This window comes from Diceros bicornis, chromosome 5 (assembly GCF_020826845.1).
Source record: "Diceros bicornis minor isolate mBicDic1 chromosome 5, mDicBic1.mat.cur, whole genome shotgun sequence".
Lineage (NCBI taxonomy): Eukaryota > Metazoa > Chordata > Mammalia > Perissodactyla > Rhinocerotidae > Diceros > Diceros bicornis.
This window is the reverse complement of record NC_080744.1, coordinates 37,558,124-37,582,397: the sequence shown is the minus strand read 5'-3', so window position 1 is coordinate 37,582,397 and position 24,274 is coordinate 37,558,124. Positions and strand designations below refer to the sequence as shown.

Below are 24,274 nucleotides of genomic sequence, written 5' to 3'. Positions count from 1 at the left end.
TGCCGTCGTCAATGGATAAACTGCCAATAGGATTTTCCAAGACAAATGATATTTTTCTTTCTTTCTATCTTTTTGTTTTTGTGTCTCATTTTAAAATTTTCTCCCCTTTCCCACCTCTGTTTATTTCTTAATTGACGTTATTTGGAGTCTAAGTATATTTTAGTATACATTATGTACATATATGAAGTCAACACTTAAATATCCATCGAATTATTGTTTTATGTGTTGCATATTCATTTATTTAATCAACATATATTTATTGAGCATCTTCTCTGTGTCGGACACCCCACTAGGTACTGGGATTACAGTAATAGAAAGACAAACTTGACCCTTGCCAAATGGTACTTACAGTCCAGTGGGAATAAAATATTATTCTTTTAATTTTGATAAGAATTTGAAATGACTGTTTTATAACTAAATTAAGTTGCTCTTATTTGTGGACTTTTTATTTATTGTTTTCCCTTCATGGGTTAGTGAGAATTTCTATGAAAAAATAGTCCCTATACTTCCCTATAGTATACTGTCAGGTATCCAGAGTATGTTGTTGATTATTCAACCCTTTACAATGTGTTCTTGTTTGCATTTGTGATGTCAAACAGGAAAAATGCTCTCCATATATTGCTGTATTCTTGAGAATAGAGTCAAAAGGATTACTTGGAGGAAGAAACCATCTGAAAATCATAGGATTCATGAGAAACCCTAGCATATTCATTGTGTTGCAAAGTTCCAATACAAAATACAATTTATCCAATTCCTGACTAGGACCTTTTCAAAAGCATAATTGTAGAGTTTTGTATACCAACTTCTAATTCTTTTGTGTTGTTACTGCTTGTATTGCCTTTAACTGAAATTGTTCGTTTAATTACAAACCAAGCTTGTGGTTTCCCAGCTTTCTTTTCACTTGCTGGCAAGGGCTTGTAAGCAGACTTAGGGGAGCTATGTTAAAATCATTTAAAAAAAATATCAGAGAAATAAGGAAAACACTTTCTCTGCTTCATCTCCTCCAGTGCTCAGAGTCATTCCTCCGAAATTCCTCTGGGCCCCCCGCAGGCCTTCTGGCTTTGGCAGTGACCACTATAGCTTCAGCTTTAGAAAAAAGGAAAGTGGTGAACTTTGGTCTTAGTTGTCGGTTGAGAACCAAGAGAATTTGGTAAATTTTTAACCTCATATTTTCAAACCATTTGCTCTTTTTCTTTTCTTTTTTCCTCTCCAGTATTACTTGTGATTTCATAATATCCCTCTGACTTCACAGACTACACTTAAAATCTAAAGGTACACCTTTAGATTTTTCTCAACATATAGCATTGGGTCTGACCTGGCATTAACTGGTTTTTCCCCAGCTTTATTGCGATATAATTGACATATAACGAGTAAGTTGAAGGTGTACAACGTGATTTTTTGATATATGTATGCATATATTGCACAATGATTGCCACAATAAAGTTAGTGAACACCTCCATCACCTGATGTAATTACCTATTTTTTTGTGTGGTGAGAGCATTTAAGATCCTCTCTCAGCAAATTTCCAGTATATAATATAATATTGTAAACTATGATGTCAGTGCTGTGCGTTAGATCCTCAGAACTTGTTCATCTTATAATTGGAAGTTTGTACCCTTTGACCAACATCTCCCCTTTTACTCTACCCCACGACCCCTGGCAACCACCATTCTACCCTCTGTTTCTATGAGTTTGGCTTTTTCAGATTTCACATGTAAGTGAGATCATATAGGGTTTGTCTTTTTGTATCTGACTTACTTCACTTAGCATAATGCCCTCAACATCCATCCATGTTGTCACAAATGGCAGGATTTCCTTCTTCCTTAGGGCTGAATAATATTCCATTCCATATATATACCACATCTTCTTTATTCATGCGTCCTTTGATGGATACTTAGCTTGTTTTCATGTCTTGACTATTGTGGATAACTTGCATTAGTTTCTATACTTAGAAATAATAAAAAAAAATTGTGAATTTTAAGGTTTCTAGTGAAATGGAGCAAATTTTCTAGTCAACACCCCCCCCCCCCGGCCCCTGCCACACACACACAGGAAATAGTGAAATATTATAGTTACTTCACTTCCCTCTTTGTCTCCTTCCTGCTATCTCCTTTTCCCCTTTTCTCTTTCGCTCCTCTTTATGGTCCATCTAACTACATTTTTATTAACTGTTTTGTCTTTTGTCTACAATCAAAACACACATAGTGAACTGGGTGTAACTATTCAAATGCTAACAAGCAATTAAATTAAAGGACTTATATAATACTCAGGAGATTTACAGCAAAAGGGAGGAATACATCCCTGCTCAAGATGAGAGATCACTGTGTATTTCTGTAGCTTCTGTTTTCTTAACCTGGAGGAAAAAAATGCCCTGCTTCTCACCAATGGCAAAATATCTAAAATGACCAAGTACTCACCAATTCCCTTGCCAAATGGCATATTTTCTCCTCTCTCCCTCCAATTAGATTTCTGGTTCTCCATTGCTGCTCTGTTGTGTTCCATTGTTTCTCTTCTTACTTGTACTTTTTGGAGGGCAGATTGCTTTAACATACTCTGCTGTAATGTGCTTTAAACACACTTATAGGGAAGTATGGAATCAAGTTATTATAAGAATTTTTCTCTTCTTTGATGCTCATATACATTCAAATTGGTAGCAAATGTTCTCCTGTAGGTCCTCGTGGAATTTTATAACATTCTTGAGAAAATATTAGCAAATATTTTAAATACTTTTTATGAATCAGCCTTAGTGAGAACTGAAAACAGCATGAGGATCAAGAGTATTATTTCCAGATTCCCTGATTTGCGTGGTTAAACTCAAGGGAAGTTTCACTCTTTACCAGCTTTCCTTTTCTTCATTATAAGACATTCCTCTCCTCCCTACATGCCAAACACCCCCAAATAGATGAAACTTTTACAACACTCTGTTTTCCCTCTAGCATGGAAAATTTCTAACTTTGGTTCACATAAAAATCTGTCTTCTTTTGCTGTAATGATGCTTCCCAATAATATAAAGAAGATACCTGTAGGGTATATTTGTCTTTTTTTTTTTTTTCCACTGGTTGCCTAGCATATGATTCCTCTTCTCTTGTTTGTGAAATTCCCCACTTTGTGAATCTTAGCGGGATTCAGACCTTGCCTCTCACCACAGAATCTGGGAAGTCCCACTGTTCAGTTTCCCAGTGGCCTTTGCCACAGGACATGTGTAAGACCTAGCCTAAAAGGCACACCCGCTCTGAACTAACGGATGGAGCAGGAAGAGTGTAGAATCCATTCATGTCAGCAGTGGTGGTAGAAATGTCAGTTTCCTGAGGCAGCCTCGGCAGCAGTTCCAGCCGTGGCATCCTGTCTCCGGTGGTATGAGGTTGATCAGTAAGCTCAGCTAGCAAGCTGAGTGGTCCAGTGGAAGTAGCAGCCTTGAACTCTGTGGCATGATTTTGGTTGTGGTTGGTAAACTCCTATTGTTTCTGATTGTTTTCCAAAACCCTTCTCTAGCCTTCTCAGTGATTATGTGAGAATATCCAACATTGTTTCATTTAATTCCATTTCTGCTTAAAGCAGCCGGTCTCAGTTTTGTTATTTCTATTGTATGCAACTAAGAACCCTGATTGGTATGAAATTTGACACCAGGAATGGTTGCAGGAAATGCAACCACAGAGAAATGGGGGGAGTGGGGAGACTGGGATTGGTTATCTGGCTTAGCAGGAGCTGAAGGTAGTGAAAAATCCAGCTAAATAAGGGATGAGACTCTGGCATAACATTCAGTGGCAAGTCAGCAAATAAATCATCTGTGAACTTCTAGAATGAAGTGCTCATTGAAGGAAAAAGCTTTTGGGAACCAAGAGGGAGCTTCCATAAAATAATGTGAAGGGATGAGGATTCAAAGGACTGGGGTGCTAGGGTGTCTGCTTCTAACAGTGCTGGAGAGCTTAAAGAAAGAGAATATGAGCTCAAATTCCAATTTTTTTTTTCTCTAAGCATGGATTAAAAACTAGGGACTTGCTATGACTGCACAAAAATAATCTTTTATCTTTTGTAATTCAGGGTTGAAAAGGTCAAAAGCCAAATGCAATCATGTGGGTTGCCAAATTAGAGAGTCAGTTGAATTCACAGCCAGGTCCCTTATGTTAAAGTCTGGGCATTGAGGGAAAGCATGGGACCCTGAGAACTAGAACAGGGGATATGGTAGGATTTGGTGAACTCAGGGTACCCTGAATCCCCAGAGTCATCAAGCCACCCTTGCCAGTGAAGTACCACTTGTGCCCCTCTGTAATGAGACTACTCCTGTCTTGATTGAATTTTCTGTCACCTGAAGGAGTTACATTACAAATCAGTTCTTATGCCCCTATGCCCCATTCCCAGGTCTGTAACTAAACTTAGAGCCCAGGATACCCCAAAACACCAATGACAAAGTCAAAGCTAGGAGGAGATGGCTAATGGTGCTGAGAAGTTGCAAGACTTTGCTAATTGATATTGAAAAAAATCTGGGGAATGCATATGAGAATGGATTTTGAAGGTTTTATGTCAAAGAAAGAAAAATACAATTTTAGATGGTTGACTTTATTGCAATGGGAGCTTTTAATCAGAGGTTCTGGATTCAAGGTACTAGCATGAATAGGTGGCATTGATTCTAATTGTTTCCTTGATTGGTTGACCAAAACTTAGACTTGAGCTCCACTGAGATGATAGAAATCCCTTTATAGGCTGTAGGAGCAAGGTAATCAAACACTTAGGGAGGTAAAATTGTTGAAGGGTTATATCATGGGTATTGAATCCCATATTTTAATTATATCCCTTGAGAGGGTCCCGATGAGATTCTCTTCAACTAGAGCTTGAGAGATATAGTGTGAGGGACCCACTAGCATCTTTGGGACAAAAATTAGTGGCCATTCTATGTAGGCCAGTGGTGCTGATGGAAGATGCTCAAGTTGAAATGGGCTCCTGCTGTTACGAAGGATACTAGGATCCTAGGGTAATGGAGTTCAAGTGGTAGCACCTTACCTTCAGAAGACAAGATGGCAGCATGGCTACCATCACAGGCAGCAGGATGGGCATTTTAATTGGAATGACCAGCAGGGATCTTTGGAAATGGCTGTTGATGATGACATCCCTTCATTGAAATAGATAGGCACTTAGCTATGCTACTTGATTTTTTACAACCAAAATCTCTGGGTCTTCTGGCAAACAGATGCTTGATTTTAGCCATTACAGTAAGAAATCATAGATTCTCTCCTAATTCCAAAACAGAGATCAGATCATAAGCCCAACATCCTTTAAATGTAAGCAAGGTCAAGTACTTGCTAGATAGGGCACTGTGAAAGAGACTTGAGTATATTTTTTAGAGTAACTGGGGAAAAGGACATGTTAAGACCTTGCTGAGATTAGTGGACACTCCTCTGTTCAAAATACAATCTCTACACTGGAAAGAAACTCAACACATGCCTTGATATTTGCTCTGTATTTTTTTTATCTGGCAAGTGCTTTTTGCCTCTAGGCAAATAAGCAGAGAATAAACAATTTGCTTTTGCCTGGTAGGAGCAGCAGAATAACTTGACTGCCTTGCTTCAGAGTTATTATATCTTCTTTCTGGCTCTGTGTCACCATTTTGTCTGCAAGGTTGTTAATCATCTCATAAGACACCATGCTAATCCATATATTGTTGCATACTAACAAGATCTGGAGAGTAGGATGTAGCAGGTACCACTTAGGTCTCGGTGTAAGATCCGTGTGCACTAACTAGCAGGAAGGAGAGGATCCAGACAGTATCCCGGCATCCACACAAGAGTGAAGCTCCCTTCTCTGTCCCTCATTACTAACGCAGTAATGCTCACTGTGTTCTAGATACATTATGTTGTTGTGAGAAATAGTCCTGAAAGGGTATATGCTAGTGTGGTGATGAAAATGAATAAAGGGAAGAGTAGTTTAAGAGATTTATGGTTCTTGGCCAAAACATGGAATTGCTGGATAAATTAAAGTAGAAAGTTGCATTTGGAAATAAGTCTGGTTTATGAAATCTGTAATATGCTCTATGCAGGTGTTGCCAAGTAAAATTCCTTCAGAGACCAAGAAGGTTACATAAATGTATGAAATGGATGAGGGTAAGACAATAGAGAGAAGCAGTGTTCTGGCTGATTAGAAGGTGTACACATTCTTCATAAAGGCATTTAAATTTAAAAAATTTTAAAAGCTAGACTCTCCAAAAGAAACGTATTGGTTTGTGATATTGGTATGACATAGAAGTAAGAAAAAGTGATTTATGAAATTATTTGAGCAAAGATTCCAAATAGTGCAAATATCACTCATCAAGTAGAAGATGCAGTTTTACCAGAGACTAAACAAGGATGCTTAAATCATGGTATGAGCACATACATAAGCAGCACGTACCTCTCTAAGAAAAAGTATTTCATTCCTTAACCAAATATTTGTTAAGTTCCTACTATGTCAAAATACTTTTCTAGTCTCTGAGGATAGATGAGTGAAATAATCAGTCAAAATCTCTGCCCCCATGGAGCCTACATTCTAGCAGGAGGAGGCAGGCCGTAAACAAATAAGTAAATTATAGAGTATGTAAAAAGTGATGTGATATTCATAGAGCAAAAGAAAGCAGGGAAGGGACACAGGGAGTGCAAGTACAGGTGGGAGCTGTTGTACTTTTACGTGGGGTGGTCAGAGAAGGGCTCAGTGAGAAGGAGATGTTTGAACAAATGCTTACAAGAGATGAGGGAATATGTTGTGAAGATATCTGGATGAAAAGCATTTCAGTTAGATGGACAGCAAGGGCAAAGGCACTAAAACAGGAGCACGCCAGTTATGTTCAAGGAACAGCAAGGCAGTGAGTGGGTGGGAGGAGTGAAGGAGGAGGGAAGTAGGAGATAAGGGCCAAGAGAAGATAGGGGAACCAAACTCCTAAGGATTTTGACTTTTACTCCACGGGAGCAGGGGACCATTGGAGGATGATAAGCAGACAAGCATTCAGTGATTTAACTTACATTTTTAACACGATTACTCTGGGTTGAGAAGACTCGGTATGGCAGCAAGGGGAAGCAGAAAGAACAGTTTGGAGGCCATGGAGCAATCTGGTGAGAAATGATGATGGATCAGGGTGGTAGCATGGAGGAAGTGAGAATGAGTTAGATTCTGGATATATTTTGATGTAGAACCAAAAAGATTTCCAGATATATATGTGGTGTGAGAGAAAGAATGGAACCAGGAATGTCTTCAAGTTTTCTCATGTGAGCACTGGAAAGCTGGAGTTGCTATTAACTGAGATGAAGACTGTGGGAGGAGCAGGGTTAAGGGTGAGATCAGGAATTTGGTTTTGGACTTGTTAAATTTCAGGTGCATATTACATATCTAAGTGGAGATATTAAATAGGAAGTGGGATATACGAGTTTAAATTTAGAGGAGTGGTCCCAGCAAGAGAGAGAAATTTGGGAGTCAGCACTGTATAGATGCGTGAGATGACCAAGGTAGTGAGAATAAGTAGAAAAGAGAATTGATCCAAGGACTGAGCCCTGGGGCATTCCCCAAGGTAAAGAGATTGGGGAAATGAGGAAAAACTGGCCAGAGAGACCGAGGAGGAACACTCACTGAAGAAGGTGGAAAGTCAGGAGAGAGCAGTGATCTGGAAGCCAAGTGAAGTCATCAGCTATGTCCTACCCTGCTGAGAGGTCCAGTAAGATGGGGACTGAGAATTGACTGCTGCTTTAGAATGTGGAGGACATTGGTACCACGACAAGAGCAGTTTGAGTGGAGTGGTGGACTAAATCCTGATTGGAGTGGGTTTAAGAAACAATAGAAGAGAGAGATTTGATGACAGTAAGACCACTTAAAGAAATTTTATTGTAAAGAAGAGAAATTGAGTGGTAGCTGAAGAGAGGAATGGGGTCAAAGGAGGGCTTTTTCTTAAGATGGGAGAACAACAGCCTTTTTGTTTAGTCCTGCAAATAATAGAGTAGAGATGATAAAAGTGGTGGTACAGAAGAGAGTGGGGAGAATTGCCAAAGCAGTTAACTCAAGTTACCTTGAGTAGGTAAGAAGGGGTCCTCTCTAGGGTACAGGTGGAGGGGTTGACCATAGAGAGCAGCATGAAGAGTTCATCTAGTGACACGAGGGACGGCACGGCACGTGGTTCAGATGCTGGTAGATGGGGTGATGGAGTTTGTGGAAGAACTGAGGGGAAAGTCAAGAGCCCATATATGCATTTCTGTATTTGCAAATTCGGGGGTCATGAGGGTCTCAGGTTAGATCTTTTAGGAATGGCAATGGTTTACTCTGCTGTTACAGTTTTTTCACCGTTCCTATAGTAGTTGTGGCAACAAACTTGAGTGTTTCAGCTTACATGAAGATGATGTAACTGGCCTCTAACATTTTAATATCTAGCCCTTAAATATGAAATGTATGTTGAAATAAATTAGAATGATAATATGCAATGGTTTCAGTTTTAAAATAGAATATTAAAATCTTTAATAATCTTCAATTTCACATAATTATTAAAGTAATTACATCTAAAGAGTTTCATCTCGGGGCTGGCCTGGTGGCGCAAGCGGTTAAGTGTGCGTGCTCTGCTCTGGCGGCCCGGGGTTCACCGGTTTGTATCCCGGGTGTGCACCTAAGCACCGCTTGGCAAGCCATGCTGTGGCAGCATCCCATATAAAGTAGAGGAAGATGGGCATGGATGTTAGCCCAGGGCCAATCTTCCTCAGCAAAAAGAGGAGGATTGGCATTGGACGTTAGCTCAGGGCTGGTCTTCCTCACCAAAAAAAAAAAAAAAAAAAAGAGTTTCATCTCCACTGGCTTCACAGTTATATATTGTTAGTTTAATATGATTAAGTCACTTGTAACATAGTAATTATACTATTTATTGTTAGACTCATGGTAATTTATAACTGCAAAATTAATTTTAACAAGTTAGTCATGAAAAAGTCAACTTGCATAATTAACTAGTGAATTCAGTTAAATAATACATTTTAATAATTTTTTAAAAACATTGATTAAGTCAATCATGTTGGCATTTTGCAAGGATAGACTATGTGGGGAAGATTTTGGACGTAAAAAATAGTAATTATAGTTAGGGAATTTGCACCCAGCAAATGGAAGCACTTATCTGAATACCCCTCTGTGTGGATTCAGATGTGCATTCTTATGCATTTTGTATTTCAGCCTATCAGTCATCCTTAAATTAATTGTTATTAACTGATTTAGGGGAAATTGTGTTTTTACCCAGCATATTTGAAGTTAAAACATTAATTTGAAATTTGATTAAAAGGAAATAAAGGCTGTTCATTATTTTACCTGACTTCCAGAGACAGTATTTTCTATATTATAAAATCAGCAAGTACAAAGATTTAAAGCTCACTGCTTTTTAAAAATTTCTTCAGCTAAGATATTTTAACATATTCCTTTAGGTGATGTTTCCAACACCAGCACATTGCACATCAGTTGTCCTTGTCAATCTTAATACCATCCATCTTCCACTCTAAATGAGTGACTCAGCACCCCCACCTGATGCAGAGGCTGGAGCTCATCCTAGTCCATCACTGGAAATCAAAAGAGAACGTTAGCATGACATTATTAGAAAATACTCACATGAAAGGTGGGGACCCTATTTTGGTTTGTTTATTTGAAGTGTTTATTTACTAATAAAGAACCTTTTGAGAAGGCCCTTTCCCTATAAATACTTATGAAAAGAAATGGTTTTCTGCCGTGCTTGTAGGGCTTTCTATATAAGTGTATGCGTGGATTTCCATAATTAAACCTAACCACAGTCAAAAACTGTGCTTATTATTCAGTTCTATTTTCATGGCAGACCAAATTAAACCTCTATGTCAGACTTGTAGTGAATATCACAGTGATAGGCCCGAAGGTAGACTTTTTATTGTAGTTAGGGATTTTTCTGAATCTGAAGCATTTTTCCTTGGTCACTGGGCATGAAGTTGGTGGGGGTAGGGGGCCAATCCTTGTTAGCATCATCTTTGCCCACAGGTAGAGTGAGTCGTTGCCTATGGAGGATTATATGGAGACTATGATAAGTACCCCCTCCCTTCAAGTAATTTGTGTGTCTGTCTATACTTCCTGGAATCTGGGATGTTAGGGAACTCTTCAGGGGTTAAAGTGTTGTTATCTGGTCTGCCCAAATCATAAGTGAATGTTCATTTATTGATTAAACCATTATCTTACAAAGCCATGTGAGGAGAGCAGGGTCCGAAGAGAACAGGACACAAGGGAGAGAGGAGGGGCTGGGCGTAGACTGGACCACTAGATAGTAAAAGGACAGACTAAGAACACTGAGTTTAGTTTATAGGAGTGTGGAGCTGCAGCAGAAGATGGAAAAACACCCAAAGGAGCGCTCATGCAGCCAACAAACCTTTGCCTTCTGTCCATCTTGTGCCAAGGCTCTGTGCTAGGCATGGGGACACAGAGATGAGGAGGACCTGGTCCCAGCCTTGAGAAAATTAACATCTATCAGAGGAGGCAGACACAGAGGGTGCCGTGCTGATGTAACATGGCACTCCAGGTTTGGGGGATGCAGAGGGCAGCTGTCACTCACTGGAAAGGGCCTCTTGTTCACACTTCCGCCTCTGGTAAAGTGAAAGGGGCTCTGACTAATATGCTGCTCTGCTTTATAACATTTTCAGATGTAAAATAGAGCATGGAGGGGGCATGTCATGGTACCATGCTGCTGCCAGAGTGCTCTCTCTGGAAAATGGAGCTTAATCAACTCTTCTAAGCATCTGTGTGAAGATAATTAGGAGTATGAAAAGCCCTGGCTTTATAGTCTGGCTTCATTTTTAATTAGTTCTGGCCCTTGGATCAAGATGTTTAATTTCTCTGAACCTTAGTTTCCTCATCTGTTCAGTGCAGAGAATGATTTGCCAGTTCCCCTCATTGGGTAGTTGGGAAAATGAAGTGGAATAATGTATGTCACCATTCCTGGTACACAGTGGATAGTCAAGGACTATAAACCCTGTCCACTCCAGGCCTCAACCCCAGTGCAAGTGACTAATGACCAGGGGCTGGTCTGGACACCTGCCTAGTATAGGGCTCAATGACAAGGGAGGGTGATGGAAAGAGTTATCCCTCTCCTATAGCCTCTTGCTCTGTATGAAAGGGAAAATTAAATGCATCATTTAAGAGAATATACATCAAGCTGTATAGATCCTTCTGAATTTGGATCCAATTCACTAAATGGCTTTTTTGTTTGATTTCTAAGGAATTTAACTCCCACAATTTGGGTCATAACAAAACCTGGACGTTACTGTTCACAGTATGTTATCCTTATTCTCAGTGGTAGCGTGATTTCCCTTTCAGATTGCCAAATGTGAAAGGACAGTTCACTGAGCAGCAGGGTAAGTAGGGAGCTTCGTGTTTATGTAATGACGTCGGCCTTTGTGTGCTGTACAGAATGTACAGGGTAATTAGATGTTTCAGATACATGTCTAGACAGGGTAAAGCTTCAGGAGCACTTACTCAGCCCTGGGAAAACTACAGGTCACCCTTTGTGACCAGAGAAAGCTCTCCTTGATGAGCAAGTTCAATGTAGAGTTAACTCCCTGGCGCTAGATTTACACCCAAGAGGAAAATCAGGTCTGATGAGATTTGACAGGGCCGATCATCTGTAGAACCAGACGAGGCCTAACTGTGGCCTGCTTTGAGGGTACTGGAAAGGGTATCGCCCAAATACCTCTCTCCCATCCAGCTGTGGGCCTGGATTCCCATTCTTAGAATCACCTCTTTAGATTAAGTCATCTGATTCAATGAGGCTCCTGTAAAATGTGAGCTTGTTCCTCGGGAGGGTTCTTCATTGACCTAGATTGCTTGGACGTAGGGACAGTAATGAGGAAACACACCTCAGGAGAGGTAAGTTTTGATGTGAGGGCAATGGGACATTTTAGAAGGTTTGGAATTGAATATACTTTTTGAGGAGGGTGTGCTCAGGTAGAGAGGGCTGAGGAGGCAGCGTGAGGTCTTTGGATGCTGTAGGGAAGGGAGTAAAAAGAGGAGAGGGGACTGGTGAAAGGGAGAAGTGTCCTGTGCGTGCCTGTGTGGGTGTGCACATGGAGCAAGGGGTAAGCCCATTTCACCTACATCTCAGCTTCACAAGACTTGTCTTGAGCCCTGGCGTTGATTCTTTTGAGCAAAGATAAAAAGATCTTGAAACCAGTCCTTTTCTGGGTACTTTCTGGTTACTACAGTACTTTCTGGTACTGAAGACTTAATAGTGTCTGCCCTGAAGTGTAAACCTTCTGCAGAGATGACAGAGATTCACATTCCACCTTTCCCTCTTGTGTGCCCCCTCCAGCATCTAATGGCCTCTGTAGCCCCCACACTAACCCACTAGAGTACACGTGATAATTTACTCATTCCAGATGGTTAGCTGTGAGATGATATGCAAAGCTCTATTCCTGGTACCCCAGAGAGACCCTCAAGGGTGGGGGCCAATTGAACTTTGAATGTACAGACTTTAGTCTGTAACTTCCTAAGAGGGATCATCTAGCCACTGCCGCTATCAGCTGCTCAAGTTGAAGCTTAGTGGTACTATTGATGTTCTGGCGTTGATTGAAATCCTACCTACTCTGCATCGGGCACAGTGTGGGCAGCTTCACACGTGTATCTTATACTCATTGCAAATTGTTAGTTGTTAGTCTTCCTCACAACTAATTGTTAGTTTCTATTTCATAGTTTAGAAATTTGAGGTTTTGAGAGGTTAATTTGCCCAATACGAAGCAGCTGGGGAGTGAGAGTGCTGGGATTTACACTTAGAAAGGTCAGCCTCCCACTACTACTCTATGCTGTTGTTAAGGGTATTTCCTCTCCATCTGAGGGTTTCTGTTTTTCAAAAAGGTAGCACGCAGCCTAAGGAACACTTAACTTGGGGACCTTTGCCAAATGGGATATAAATGGCTGTGGGAAAACCATACAGAGAAAGGATGCTGGAGACACATCTAAGATGTGGAGGAATGTCACATATTTGCATGACTCGCCTAGCCCCTCATTTTGATCCCTCAGTGGGCTGATGTGCTAGGGTCTGCTACTGCTGAACTCCCTGTAGTCCTCGGGTCTGGTCTTGTATTTGGCCCACCTAGAATGGAGGCTGGCCTCTCCGGTCTTTGCAGTGGAAGTGACTTAGTACTGAACACCATGACCTCTTTTGCACCTCGTGTTTGTCATTTTTTTTTGTTTACTTGACACTCAAACCTAAGTTATGACTTTGGCTTTCTCTCTTGGCTCCAGCTATGCTGCCTCTGGCTCCCTGGGCAAATGTCCTCCCAGGACTCCAAGGGATTTTCTCCTTTGACCCTGCCCTTGGGCAGTGCTCTGCTGCTCTCGCCCAGCAGTGCCAGGAGGAACCAGCGAGTATGCTATTGAGCCCTAAGGATCTTGAAGCATCACTTTGCCTCCTATGCCCTTGCCGGTGCTGGCTATAGCACCCAGTGTAGTCCCTGCACCCAGCCAGCACCACCCTGTGAGCCTTTGACCAGTTTGCAGAGGCTGGGGTGGAGCTACTGGCCCTGTGCTCCCAGGCGCACCCTGTACAGCTCAAGCTGCCACTTCTAGAGCCCTGCCAGGACTTGGAAGCTGCTGTTTATTGTGACTGTCTTAGTTTGGAACAGCGGAGCCTGAGGCGAAAGCTTATATGCTACCACTTAATTGGTGAAAGCAACATCAGAGAAGCAGAAGTGGGGGAAAAGGAGGTGAGACCAAGAAGAAGGGAGAATAAATATGAGAGATGTTTTATTGATCTGGCCGCTGCTTGCTAGCCAGTACAGCTGATTGTTTGATCTTGTGGGACATCTTCAGAGAGAATCCATACGGGTGACTACATTTCAGGGCAGTCCTTTCAGGTGGAGGAAGGGCAAGGATTTTATTCACTGGCCCCTCTGCCCTGTTGGTCAAAGTCTGCCCCGAGGGCAGACTTGCTCACTTCTAGTTTGCACCAGCCTAGAAGTGGTAGCTGACCATCTCACACCTCGTTAGCAACTCACAGCTCAGCAGCAATAGAGAAGTCCTGGATGGGAGGCAAGAGGGCCATGATGAGGGGGTGTGGCAGTGTCATCAATAGTAATACCTGGATCCACAGCTGTGGGGGCAGCACAAGCCATGTTAGATCCGCTCAGCCTGGCAGCAGGCAAGTGCACAGATGTTAGTGGTGGATAAACCACTGAATCTGGTCACATTGAAACATTTTCATGTCAGTGCAGTTTGGCCCCTGGGCTTGTTTGTGCTGCTAGGAAACTTCTTGTTCCTTCAAGGAGATATTCGGTTTCCCTTTCCAGTTCCCAGAGTTGAGCATCTCTCTGAAGGATCTCTCTTGTGTGGGTGGGGTCCATCTGAGTGTTCTCTCTGATTGGGTGGGGGGTCTCGATAATGTTACAATAGTGAGCTACTTCTCATAATGAGAGGCAGAGCTGTCCTCGGATCAGCTGATGAATGTGGCATTGATCATGTATCAAGGGCCCATGTCTCTGGAAAGCAGTAGTACTCATGGTCAGAGCCTGGAGGCCTTGTCCCACCCATTGACAGGTACTACCTTCTAGGCCGCGCCATATCTCCACCTTGTTTCAGCGCCAGTAGATGGCTTCCTCCCTGCCCTCCTGGACTGGGTGTGAGTGGTGATCATTGATCTTTCTTAACACCTGTTGGATATACTCCCCTGACCTGGCCTTAAATGAGCCCCTGTTGGGTATGGTCCTGTAGTGACCACAGCACACCACCTCCAGGCTAGCCCAGAAAACACATGTTGACGATAAGGGAAACAGAGTTCTGAGGTCACCTTCCTTTCAATTGGGAGGTTTACATGATGTCAAGAGAAGTATTTAAAGTTCTAGAGAGGCTGCCCTGTGGGCATGCAGAGGTTCTTTAGGTTTGATTATACTGAATTTCTCTAACTTTTTCATCTCGCAGCTGACCTCTGACAAAATGGTGAGGCTTGATCAGGAGTCTGGCCATGGTTAAGGCATTTAAATAGCTAATGGCCTTCTTGACTTCTGACTCCACCGTGGCCTCCCTTGACCTAAATTATCTGTATATAGTAAAAATAGACTTCAAACTGAGAGTAGGGGAGGTCATGCAAATGATTTCCCTAAATGTTACTATCCAATAAACCAACAATCTTATATTAGTTGGGAGTTAGTTGCTCTGAAAGTGACGTACTGTATATATTTCCCCAGGGAATGGGGGTTGGGTAGGTGGTCCAGCCCCTGGTGACTAAAAATTGCTCTGTATACGAACTTGCTTGCCTCATTTCCAACAACCTCCTGGCCAAGCTTTGTTTGGCTAGGAGTATGTGGGGCAGGGGTGCCAGGCTCCTACAGCTACAGAGCTGGAACCCAAGCCTTGGTTCTGGAAAGGAAGTAGAAGATGTGTGAGAAAAGGGCCATACCAGCCACCTGCTCAGAATAAGGGGAATCTTATCCAAGTGGACTTGCTGTCTCTACTGCTAGAAAACAACAACTGCTAGCATTACTCAAATGATAATTTTCCCACAAAATGGAAAAATTAGAGCCCCTTTTCACCAGTTATCCTGTTAGAAATCAAAGCAGTGAAGTCAGTCTAGCTCTCTCTGAGCACATCCGCACCCTTCTTGACTATGTTACCAACCAAAGCCTAGTCCCTGGCCCCTTTTCAAATTGGAGAAATTGAGAATCCCATACATATCCTACTTCTAGCTCTTCTTGTCCATGGCCATCCTTCCCTTATGCACCGGGATCCTGCTGGCATCTCGCCTCTCTCATCCTCCTAGATACAAACATAAAGCTTGGATTCCTGATGACATGGAGACCAGCTCTGGTACCTGGGCTGAGAAGAACCATCAGAGAATGCTGAAGGGCACAGCAGCGTTTCAACAGGCAAACCTATCAGGCAAACCCTTCTAGGCCCTGCCTTGCTCAGCCGTTAGAGGAAGATTGGTGGCCTGGGCAAGGGTAGTGTCCTGTTCTACATGGTTACTTTGACATGCCAGGCCCCATATAAAAGTGAGCTTCCAACACCTCCACAACATTCACGAACTCACTTCAGAGCCACTTGCCTTGACCTATTTCACACTCCCTGTTATTCTATCCACAGATCCTCCTGACTTCTGACCTGGGAGATGATTCACTTTCCTGTTTACTGCCTTGCCTCAACCCTCATTCCTAATATTTTATATGGTTTCTCTGGCAATGACTTTTGCTTCGCTTTTGACAAGAGTTCAGATTCTCCTCTGGCCAGACAACCTCTGACTATTCTGTGTAAAAATATGCCAGATCTTGCCTGGCCCCCAGGACCCTTGGTCCCTGATGTGGCCTCCTAAGACATTGTACCTGCCAGACTTGCCTTTATACGATTGGGGTAGCCTCCATGTCAAGAGAGGAAGGTGGAAGAATAGAATAGGGAGGGAAGGAGGGAGAAGGGGAAGGACGAATAAGCCCATTCCTTCTCTGAATCCTGAGTACCACCGATGCAGACATTAAAATGAACACCTATTGTTTTACCCCCATGATTTTTAGACTTGTTTAATCTCAAAGAGCCACAACAAGTGATATGAACCTATTGAGCCTATGTGAGCCTATTGGGAGCACATTGACTTTGTAGTGCTGCCTTGTAGTTCAACTGGAAGTCCAACTTATCATTCTATCCACAAGTGAATATTTTTTGGCAAGTAATTCTACTTTATATCTCAATTAACTATTTAATGAGTACTCAGATTGAATGATATTGGTGAAGTTTGGAAACACCTTGATTGCTAATCCTTCAGTTGGCTATAGAACTTCATTTGAAGTGTCAGGTCCCTTCTGATGGTTCTCTACTTCATAGCCGTTGTAGTTTAACAATGTGGTAGATTTATTTTGGTGTCTCTGCTCTGCTCATTCCACCTTCTTTGGGAAATCTCCCTTACCCGCATCCCTGCCGGAAGCCTCACCACAGGTGATTGGACTCGTGGTGAACACTTGAAACTGACATTGTCAGTTCATCACCTGGTCAGTGACCAACCAGGTTATCTTGCTTGAAAATTTGAGCTAAAGGACGTAGAGACCACTGTCAGTCATTGGTGGGTGCCAGGCTCTTAAGGTCATGTTGAACGAGGACCAGAGTGAATTCATGCTGCATAGGCAAGCTGAGGGTGTGAGAGAGCAGAAACCATTGATAAGCGGGGAAAGCTTGTTTGCCGATGCATTGGACGAATGGTGAGTTAAGAGACCACAGGGACTCGGTCAGAGAATGACGAAGCACATGACTTTGGTTCCTGGTGGCTTCTCAGCTCCAAATCCCAAAAGGCCTGTCTATACTTCGTTTCCTGCTTGTTGGTAACTGTGAAATGACTTTTGAGATCCTACAACAACATTCACCGTTACTGCCTGAGAGAAAGAATTTTCCAGAGAAGCAAAAGCTAGAGGAGTTCATCGCCTGCCTCTGTTTTTTTTTTTTTTTTGAGATAAGTATTTCTGTTCCTTATGGCTAAAAAACCTTGACTAGAATATAGACTACTACTAAGGTGTTGCCAGCAGTGGCTGCAACAGAGAGTTGTAAACTTCTATCCTGGTAATTAAGCAAAGGGTGGAATGCCTATTTTAGTTGCTTATTTTGAAGTAGTACTTGATGTCATTGAAAACTATTTACATCTATATTCTTGTTAATCATTTAGGACATTCTGGCTTTCCACCCTTTTCTCACTTGTGATAATTGTATTGGCTTTGTAGGGTGGGTCTTTAGGAACTCAGCATTTGTGGGGAAAAAAAAAACCCCAACATCGGACATAAGCTTACATCAAAGGACAAGATTGCCTCTGCGAGTTTATAATGGTGGACTTTCTGATTATCTGTACCAGAGGCATAATCTTGATTGCCTTGTCAACAAATTCAGTGCCCAAATAACTAGAGATTTTTATGGCTGGGGAAACTCTGGATGTATAGCGTAGGAGACGAGGCAGGGATGAGGGTGAGGTAATCTACAGTCTGTGATCCATTTCCAGCAATTGCAAGTTGCACTCTTCCTCAGATTTAGCTCCTACACCAAACTGGTATTTATCTGGGTGGAGAAGTGTAAACAGTGGGCACCCTGGGAATGGAGCTGGGGTTGTTTTTTTTTTTCTTTCCTGAAATGAGCTGAAAGAGGGGGCACTATGTAAGTTTGCATTAGACACTAAGCTATTCTGGGTAATAAAATCCAAAGTTAAGTGAGATACTCTATAGGAAGAGTTTTTATATCTGAGGGAATGGACAGAAAAAAAATGTCAGTTGGGAAAAGGATACTTAGAGAATGGTAGAGGGAGAAATCGTTTACTGTGAGAGGCTGTGTAGCCTAGTAGTTAGGCACATGGGTTCTGGACTCATGCCACCTGGATTCAAATCCACCACTTAGTTGCTGTATGACCATGGACGGGTTATTTGCTTTCTCGGTGCTTTAATTTATTTATCTATAAAATGGGAATAACAATAGTACTTGCCTCATAGGTTTGTTGTGAAGATTAAAGGAATTGATACTTGTAGTATGCATAGATCAGTGTCTGGCCCCGAGTAGGTGCTTAATAAATGCTAGTTATTAGTATTCTGTAAGACATCACCTGGTGTGCCAATAAGACCAGCAAGATGCATGAGAACTAACACCACAGGTGTTCTATATTCTTCTCCTGATGAGAAAATCCAATACATTTACTCTTTGGCTATGAAAAGTGTGTGTTTTGGTTAAAACAAGAAAGAAGATCCATAAAGGGGCTACTAAAATGAAGATGGGAAGAGAGGGGCTTTCATATAAGGAGAGAAAATAGATTGGGCTCTGGTCTGGAAAAATGAAGACTGAGATGCACTATGATGAATTTTATGAAGGACAGGAATGGCATGAATAATAACTTGTTTATGAAATACTGGAAAATTAGAACTGGCATGAAAGACGAATACTTTGAGGTGAATACTTGAACAGATGGTTACTTGACTTGCTTGCACAGTGAGTTGTTCAGTTAGGGAGCTCATTAGCACAGAAGTTTCAAAGCCATCTGGATAAAGGGTATGGGTTGTGGTCCTTTAACTATCAAGGGTCGTTAGGGATGTTTGTGATAGAGCCTAGTTTAGTCCAGTTTAGCATTTGTAAATAACTTACATTAATGTAGTACTTAGCTGTTTCAAAACACTCAGCAACCTTAATTTATTTGATTCCCACAAGAGTGATTTTCTGAGCGTGTCCTGCGGGCAAGGCCCTGCAGGGAGTCAAAAGATGAGAAAGATGGCTCGTATTGGAGGTTCTGATCTGTATTGCCACCCAGAAACACTGTAATTAATTTAATTTAATTTGAGGGCTAAATATATTTGGTTTACTTTGATTTATAGCATTTTGAGAACAGAGAATTGTTAGTTATTTTTTGAGTTCAGGATTGGTATTGTGAAGAAATTAAAGAAATGAAAGTTCTCTTTTTGTTATTGTTTTGTTTTCATAAATTCTACCCACGCGACACTCTTATGTCAATAGAACAACTTATTCTTGTATTTATTTTTATTTTTAGATTGGTTATTCATAAAAGGCCATTTTAGAGCTAGAAGTTAATTTAGAGATCATCTTCTTTTCCTCGTTTCACAGCTGAAGGAGATGGGCCCCTTAGGTGACATGCACAAGGTCGCAAAGCCTGGACTGAAGCCCAAGTTCTAGTCTTCTGTGTTTTCTTTCCCATCAGGCTGCTTCGCCCAGAGGATCAGGGTGATTGTATTTGAGCTTATTTCTGTGTACACACAGACTCAAATGTGTCATGGTTTATCTTGGAGCACCAGAAGCAGATTTACTATGAAGCCAGTGAAGCTTAAGCCTCAGGGCCTCTCTCTTGTCTTTGCCTTAAGCGGGGAGAGGGAGCTAGGTTGCAATCAGAAAACATTTCTATATAAGCATTTCTGGTAAATGACCTAAAGCGGTAATGTAAGAGATGGACTTGACTTTCCAAGGTTCCAGTAATTTGTTGTGATCTTTTTCACATTCTAAAAAAAAGTAACTCACTTTTGTACCTGTTTTCTATTTGTAATTTTGTATTCTTTTTCTTAAAGAAGTACCCTCCCCCTGCTCCAAGATTATGTAAATTTCAGGCTCCATGAACCCTAGATCTGCTTCTGATGCCCAAAGATATGATCAGTTAGGAATCTCATTTTAGTATTTTAGATTTTTATTTTTAAATTAATTTTTATTTAAAAAATTTGAATACATTTATTTTTATATTTAATTTTAATTTTAATTATAGTAATAAAATAGTTAAAGAAAAAGTTGTGTTAAAAATGTTTTAAACGAAAAGGGCAGCTCCTTGCTCGATCCTTCCCCACCCCTCCCACCCCTTAGTTTTACTCTCCAGAGTCAACCACTTTTAATTCCTTTAGATGTTTTCCCCTACGGTTTACCTCTATGGTAGTCCTGTCTTATCCATGGGGAATACGTTCCAAGACCCCTAGTGGATGCCTAAAACTGTGGATAGTACCGAACCCTATGTATATGTTTTTTTCTATACATACATACCTATGATAAAGTTTAATTTATAAATTAGGCACAGTAAGAGATTAACAACAATAACTAATAATAAAAATAGAACAATTATAACAATATACTGTAATAAAAGTTACTATAGACCTTAGCAACCTCAGCATATGTTTTTTTTTTCTTTCCTTATTAAGTCAAGAACTTTCATCTTTTCCCTTAAAGAAGCGCTTTATGGCTTCTCTTTGGCATATCTGAATTGCCAGCATCACTACTCTTGTGCTTTGGGCCATTGTTAGGTAAAATAAAGGTTACTTGAAGACAAGCACCGCGATACGGTGACAGTTGATCTGATAACCCAGACAACTACTGAGTGACTAACAGGCAAGTAGCGTATACAGCGTGGATAGGCCGGACGAAGGGATGATTCATGTCCCTGGTTGGACAGAATGGGACAGCATGAGATTTCATCACTCTACTCAGAACAGTGTGCCATTTGAAACTTATGAATTGTTTATTTCTGGAATTTTCCATTTAATATTTTTGGACTGCAGTTAACTGCGGGTAACTGAAATCATGGAAAGTGAAACTGTGGATAAGGGGGGACTACTGTATATTGTTTCTTAATAACTTGCTTTCTTAATTGATCAGTATTATATCAGTTTACAATGATATAAAGTTTTATATCAATAATACAATAACATTGTGTATTATATCAATTATATATTGACGTTCTGTAATGATAGCTAAGGATTTTACTTTGTTACTGCAAATGTCCCTTCTCTCTTCTCCCATCTCCGCAAAAATAGTTAAATCACAATTTTTGGTTACCTCAGTCATCACTATTTATATTATGATGACTGTGTAAATATTTACAGCAAAAGCAAGAAGTATCCTATGATATCCTTTCTTGTACAACTTTTTGTTTGCACAAGAGCTAATAATTATCTTTTCTTTTGCTTAATTTTCTGTGTTATCTATATGAAACACTGTTTCCTTTCTTTTTATATAGCTTTTTGTTTTTCCTAGAGTTCATAATTGCTTTGTTTTTCCTTTTATATAATTTTCTGTGTATCTAGTCAAATACACCATCAGAACTGCCAAGCATCTATGCTATCAATATTATTTGTGGAAGTGGTCAAACATATCAGATAATCTACCCATCTTCCACCTTCCCCTCTTTTTTTTTTTTGTCTAGAGATCTCCTTCCATAATCCTTCATTCTCCTGCTCCAGTATAGACTGATTTTTTTTTTTTTCTAGTGTCTGGAAATTTCATATGCTAAGCCTTTGGTGAGGATGTTTGGTGAGGATGACACTCAGTGGATCCTTTCTAAATTCTAGGGAATTGTCTACTCATTCTAAGCAATTTTATATAAGCAAATTTTGAAAGTGTCTTTTAAGTATCTAGTACCAGGCAAGGACTGCCTTCATTTTCTAGTTGACTAGGTTTACATAGTAGGGTGAAGAGAATGCGCCTAATAATGAATAAGTACCACATCTGGATTCTTGAAATCTGCAGTGTGATTAAAAGTGGGATTTGCTAATATATAATTCAACTTCTATTTTTTGACATGTATATTAACTTTAGGGTGAATTACCTGAATTTTGAATCCCAGATAATTATTAAGAATATATTCCCAGACAATTTCTTGTTACTCTCAAACTCATAATGGCACTTGCTACTATGAAAACTAGTTTTTAATATGTAGAAGTTAAATATAATTTTAAAACACATGATATACTTTTAAAGCATGTTACAGAATTTGTTTTATATGCTATTTTTTGTTGGCTGCATTAGAAGTGTTACACAATAATGAGGAATTAACTATACTAGTTCCAATAACAGCTTTTTTCCCTCCAATACTTTATATATGCAGAATATTTGGTTAATTCTTACTGTGTACTACAAAGTAGGCCAATAGCATTGTTTTACTTTGCTGAAGTAGAAATTAAGGCCACTGCAATTCATGATTAGGTTTTCTTATGGGGACTTTTTGTTCTCAGACATTCATTTTCCTGTAAAGGAGGATTAGTATTTTCCTAGTAATCCACTATGTAAATCAGGGATGGTGCTGATTCTTTAGAGAAGAGAAAATCTTTTTTAGTGTTTCAATATATTTTAATCTCATTCCTTTTTGAGATTGTTGCAATTCAAGTGGTATGCTGTTTAGTTGAATTCTTGTAGAACATAGGTCTATACTTGCGTATGATTTATTTTATTTCCTCAGAACATCACTAGAAGAAAACAATGTTTTTAAATCCTTAAGATCTTGGTTGAAACACTCAGCTCTGATAACCTTTATAAGCAGAGATTAAATGTGTATGATCAAATCCTCTTCCCAGAATGGACTGCTATTGGAATGCCCCTGGCCTCTGTCTAGACCTGTAGCTTTGAAGCAACTACACATCTCAGGATGCACCAACCCTTCACCTTCCTTTTCTGTCTTCAGTAGTATTGTCCACTGAAAGTTGTGGACAGACATAGAGTGGTGAATCCCCAAGGGCAAGTGTAGTCTGCCCTGTTTGCCTGAGATTTTTTTTTTCCATTTAAGGAATTGGGTGATGATGAGGTCTACACTGAGGAGTGGTGGGAACAGAAACCTACTGGAGATTATGGCAGGATTCCTGGGTGTTTATCAAAGAGGTGGTTGCTTACTTCCCTGCTTGATGTTCCAAGACTTGTAAAATCGAAGGTGCTTTTCTAATATCTCCATTTCAGGTCAAGTTACTTCTATGTGTAGAGTGTTAGTGGTTAATTTGATGCAGTAATTCATTTCCATCAGTGTTGTTGAACTTTTCCCTGGATTTTAGTATGCCTGGTTGATTCTAAACTTATTCTCTAGGGATGCTGTACATTTCCTGTGCAATTTTGGATACTTTAAAATGAATGATTTTGCTATTTGGGTGTTTTGGGTAAGGGGTTTCCTGGCACTTGCATTTCTATTGTATTACTGAAAGCTTACCAAAAATAAATGTGTTTAGTCAATCGACTATAAAAACTTTTGGTTTGTTTTATCAGTTAGATTCAACATCACTTCTCTCTGAGGAACAGTTAAGGTGTCTTCTGGAAGAATGCACATTCAAACAAAAATCCATGACTAGACTTTCTTCAGAAAAAAAAAAGAAAGACATTGAGGATATAACACCTGAGTTCCCCCAGCTTTCCAGATCTATTCTCTCTGAGTTACTAAATGGGTCAGAAACAACGGTCAAAAGCACTGAGATGGAAGATACAAATATGCCTGAGAATACAGAATGTGAACCGTCTGGAGGCTACTATCTCACCAAAGCCTTGACTGGGCATTACATGTCACAAGCTCTTGTCACAGAAGCAGAGAATATGAAATGCCTCCAATTTTCCAAGGACAAGGTTATTAGTGACACAGAAGACTATTTTATGTTGAAGACTGTTGGCATTGGGAGACTGAAAAAGCCCTCTTTCTTGGATGAGCCATTGTGTGGTAGCAATGTAAGCCTTTCATCTGAAGACCAACATCTGAAACTCAGCCCTCCAGAGAAACCAAAAACAGGTAAGGCTTGGAGAATGTTTTGGTGAGTAATTCTTACTAAGCATCTCAATATAAAGGTATTATAGTTTAAAGTAGAGTAGGATAAGGAGGTATGTTTGTAAGTCACAGATGGTGTCAAGTAAGAGCATGCAAACGTAAGAACATATTTATCAATGTTCATATGAGATCAAGGTTGAGATTAGTACTCTTATGAAATACATTATTCTTAATGGTAATTAATACATATTCTTGATGGTTATCAAGAAAACAATGTTGATTTCAGAGGAAAAGAGAAATTAGTTTGAATGGATACAAAAATTTGAATAGATTTGCTTGGCATTTCAA

General features: G+C 40.4%; 1 protein-coding gene across 1 annotated transcript in view; it reads left to right on the top strand.

The window, feature by feature from the left end:
• Positions 1-24,274, top strand: part of FSIP1 (fibrous sheath interacting protein 1) — a 162,427-nt gene that overhangs the window by 129,214 nt on the left and 8,939 nt on the right. The window contains exon 10 of the mRNA XM_058541202.1: positions 23,440-23,950. Coding sequence (XP_058397185.1) covers positions 23,440-23,950 — 511 coding nt within the window. The remainder of the gene's footprint in view (positions 1-23,439; positions 23,951-24,274) is intronic.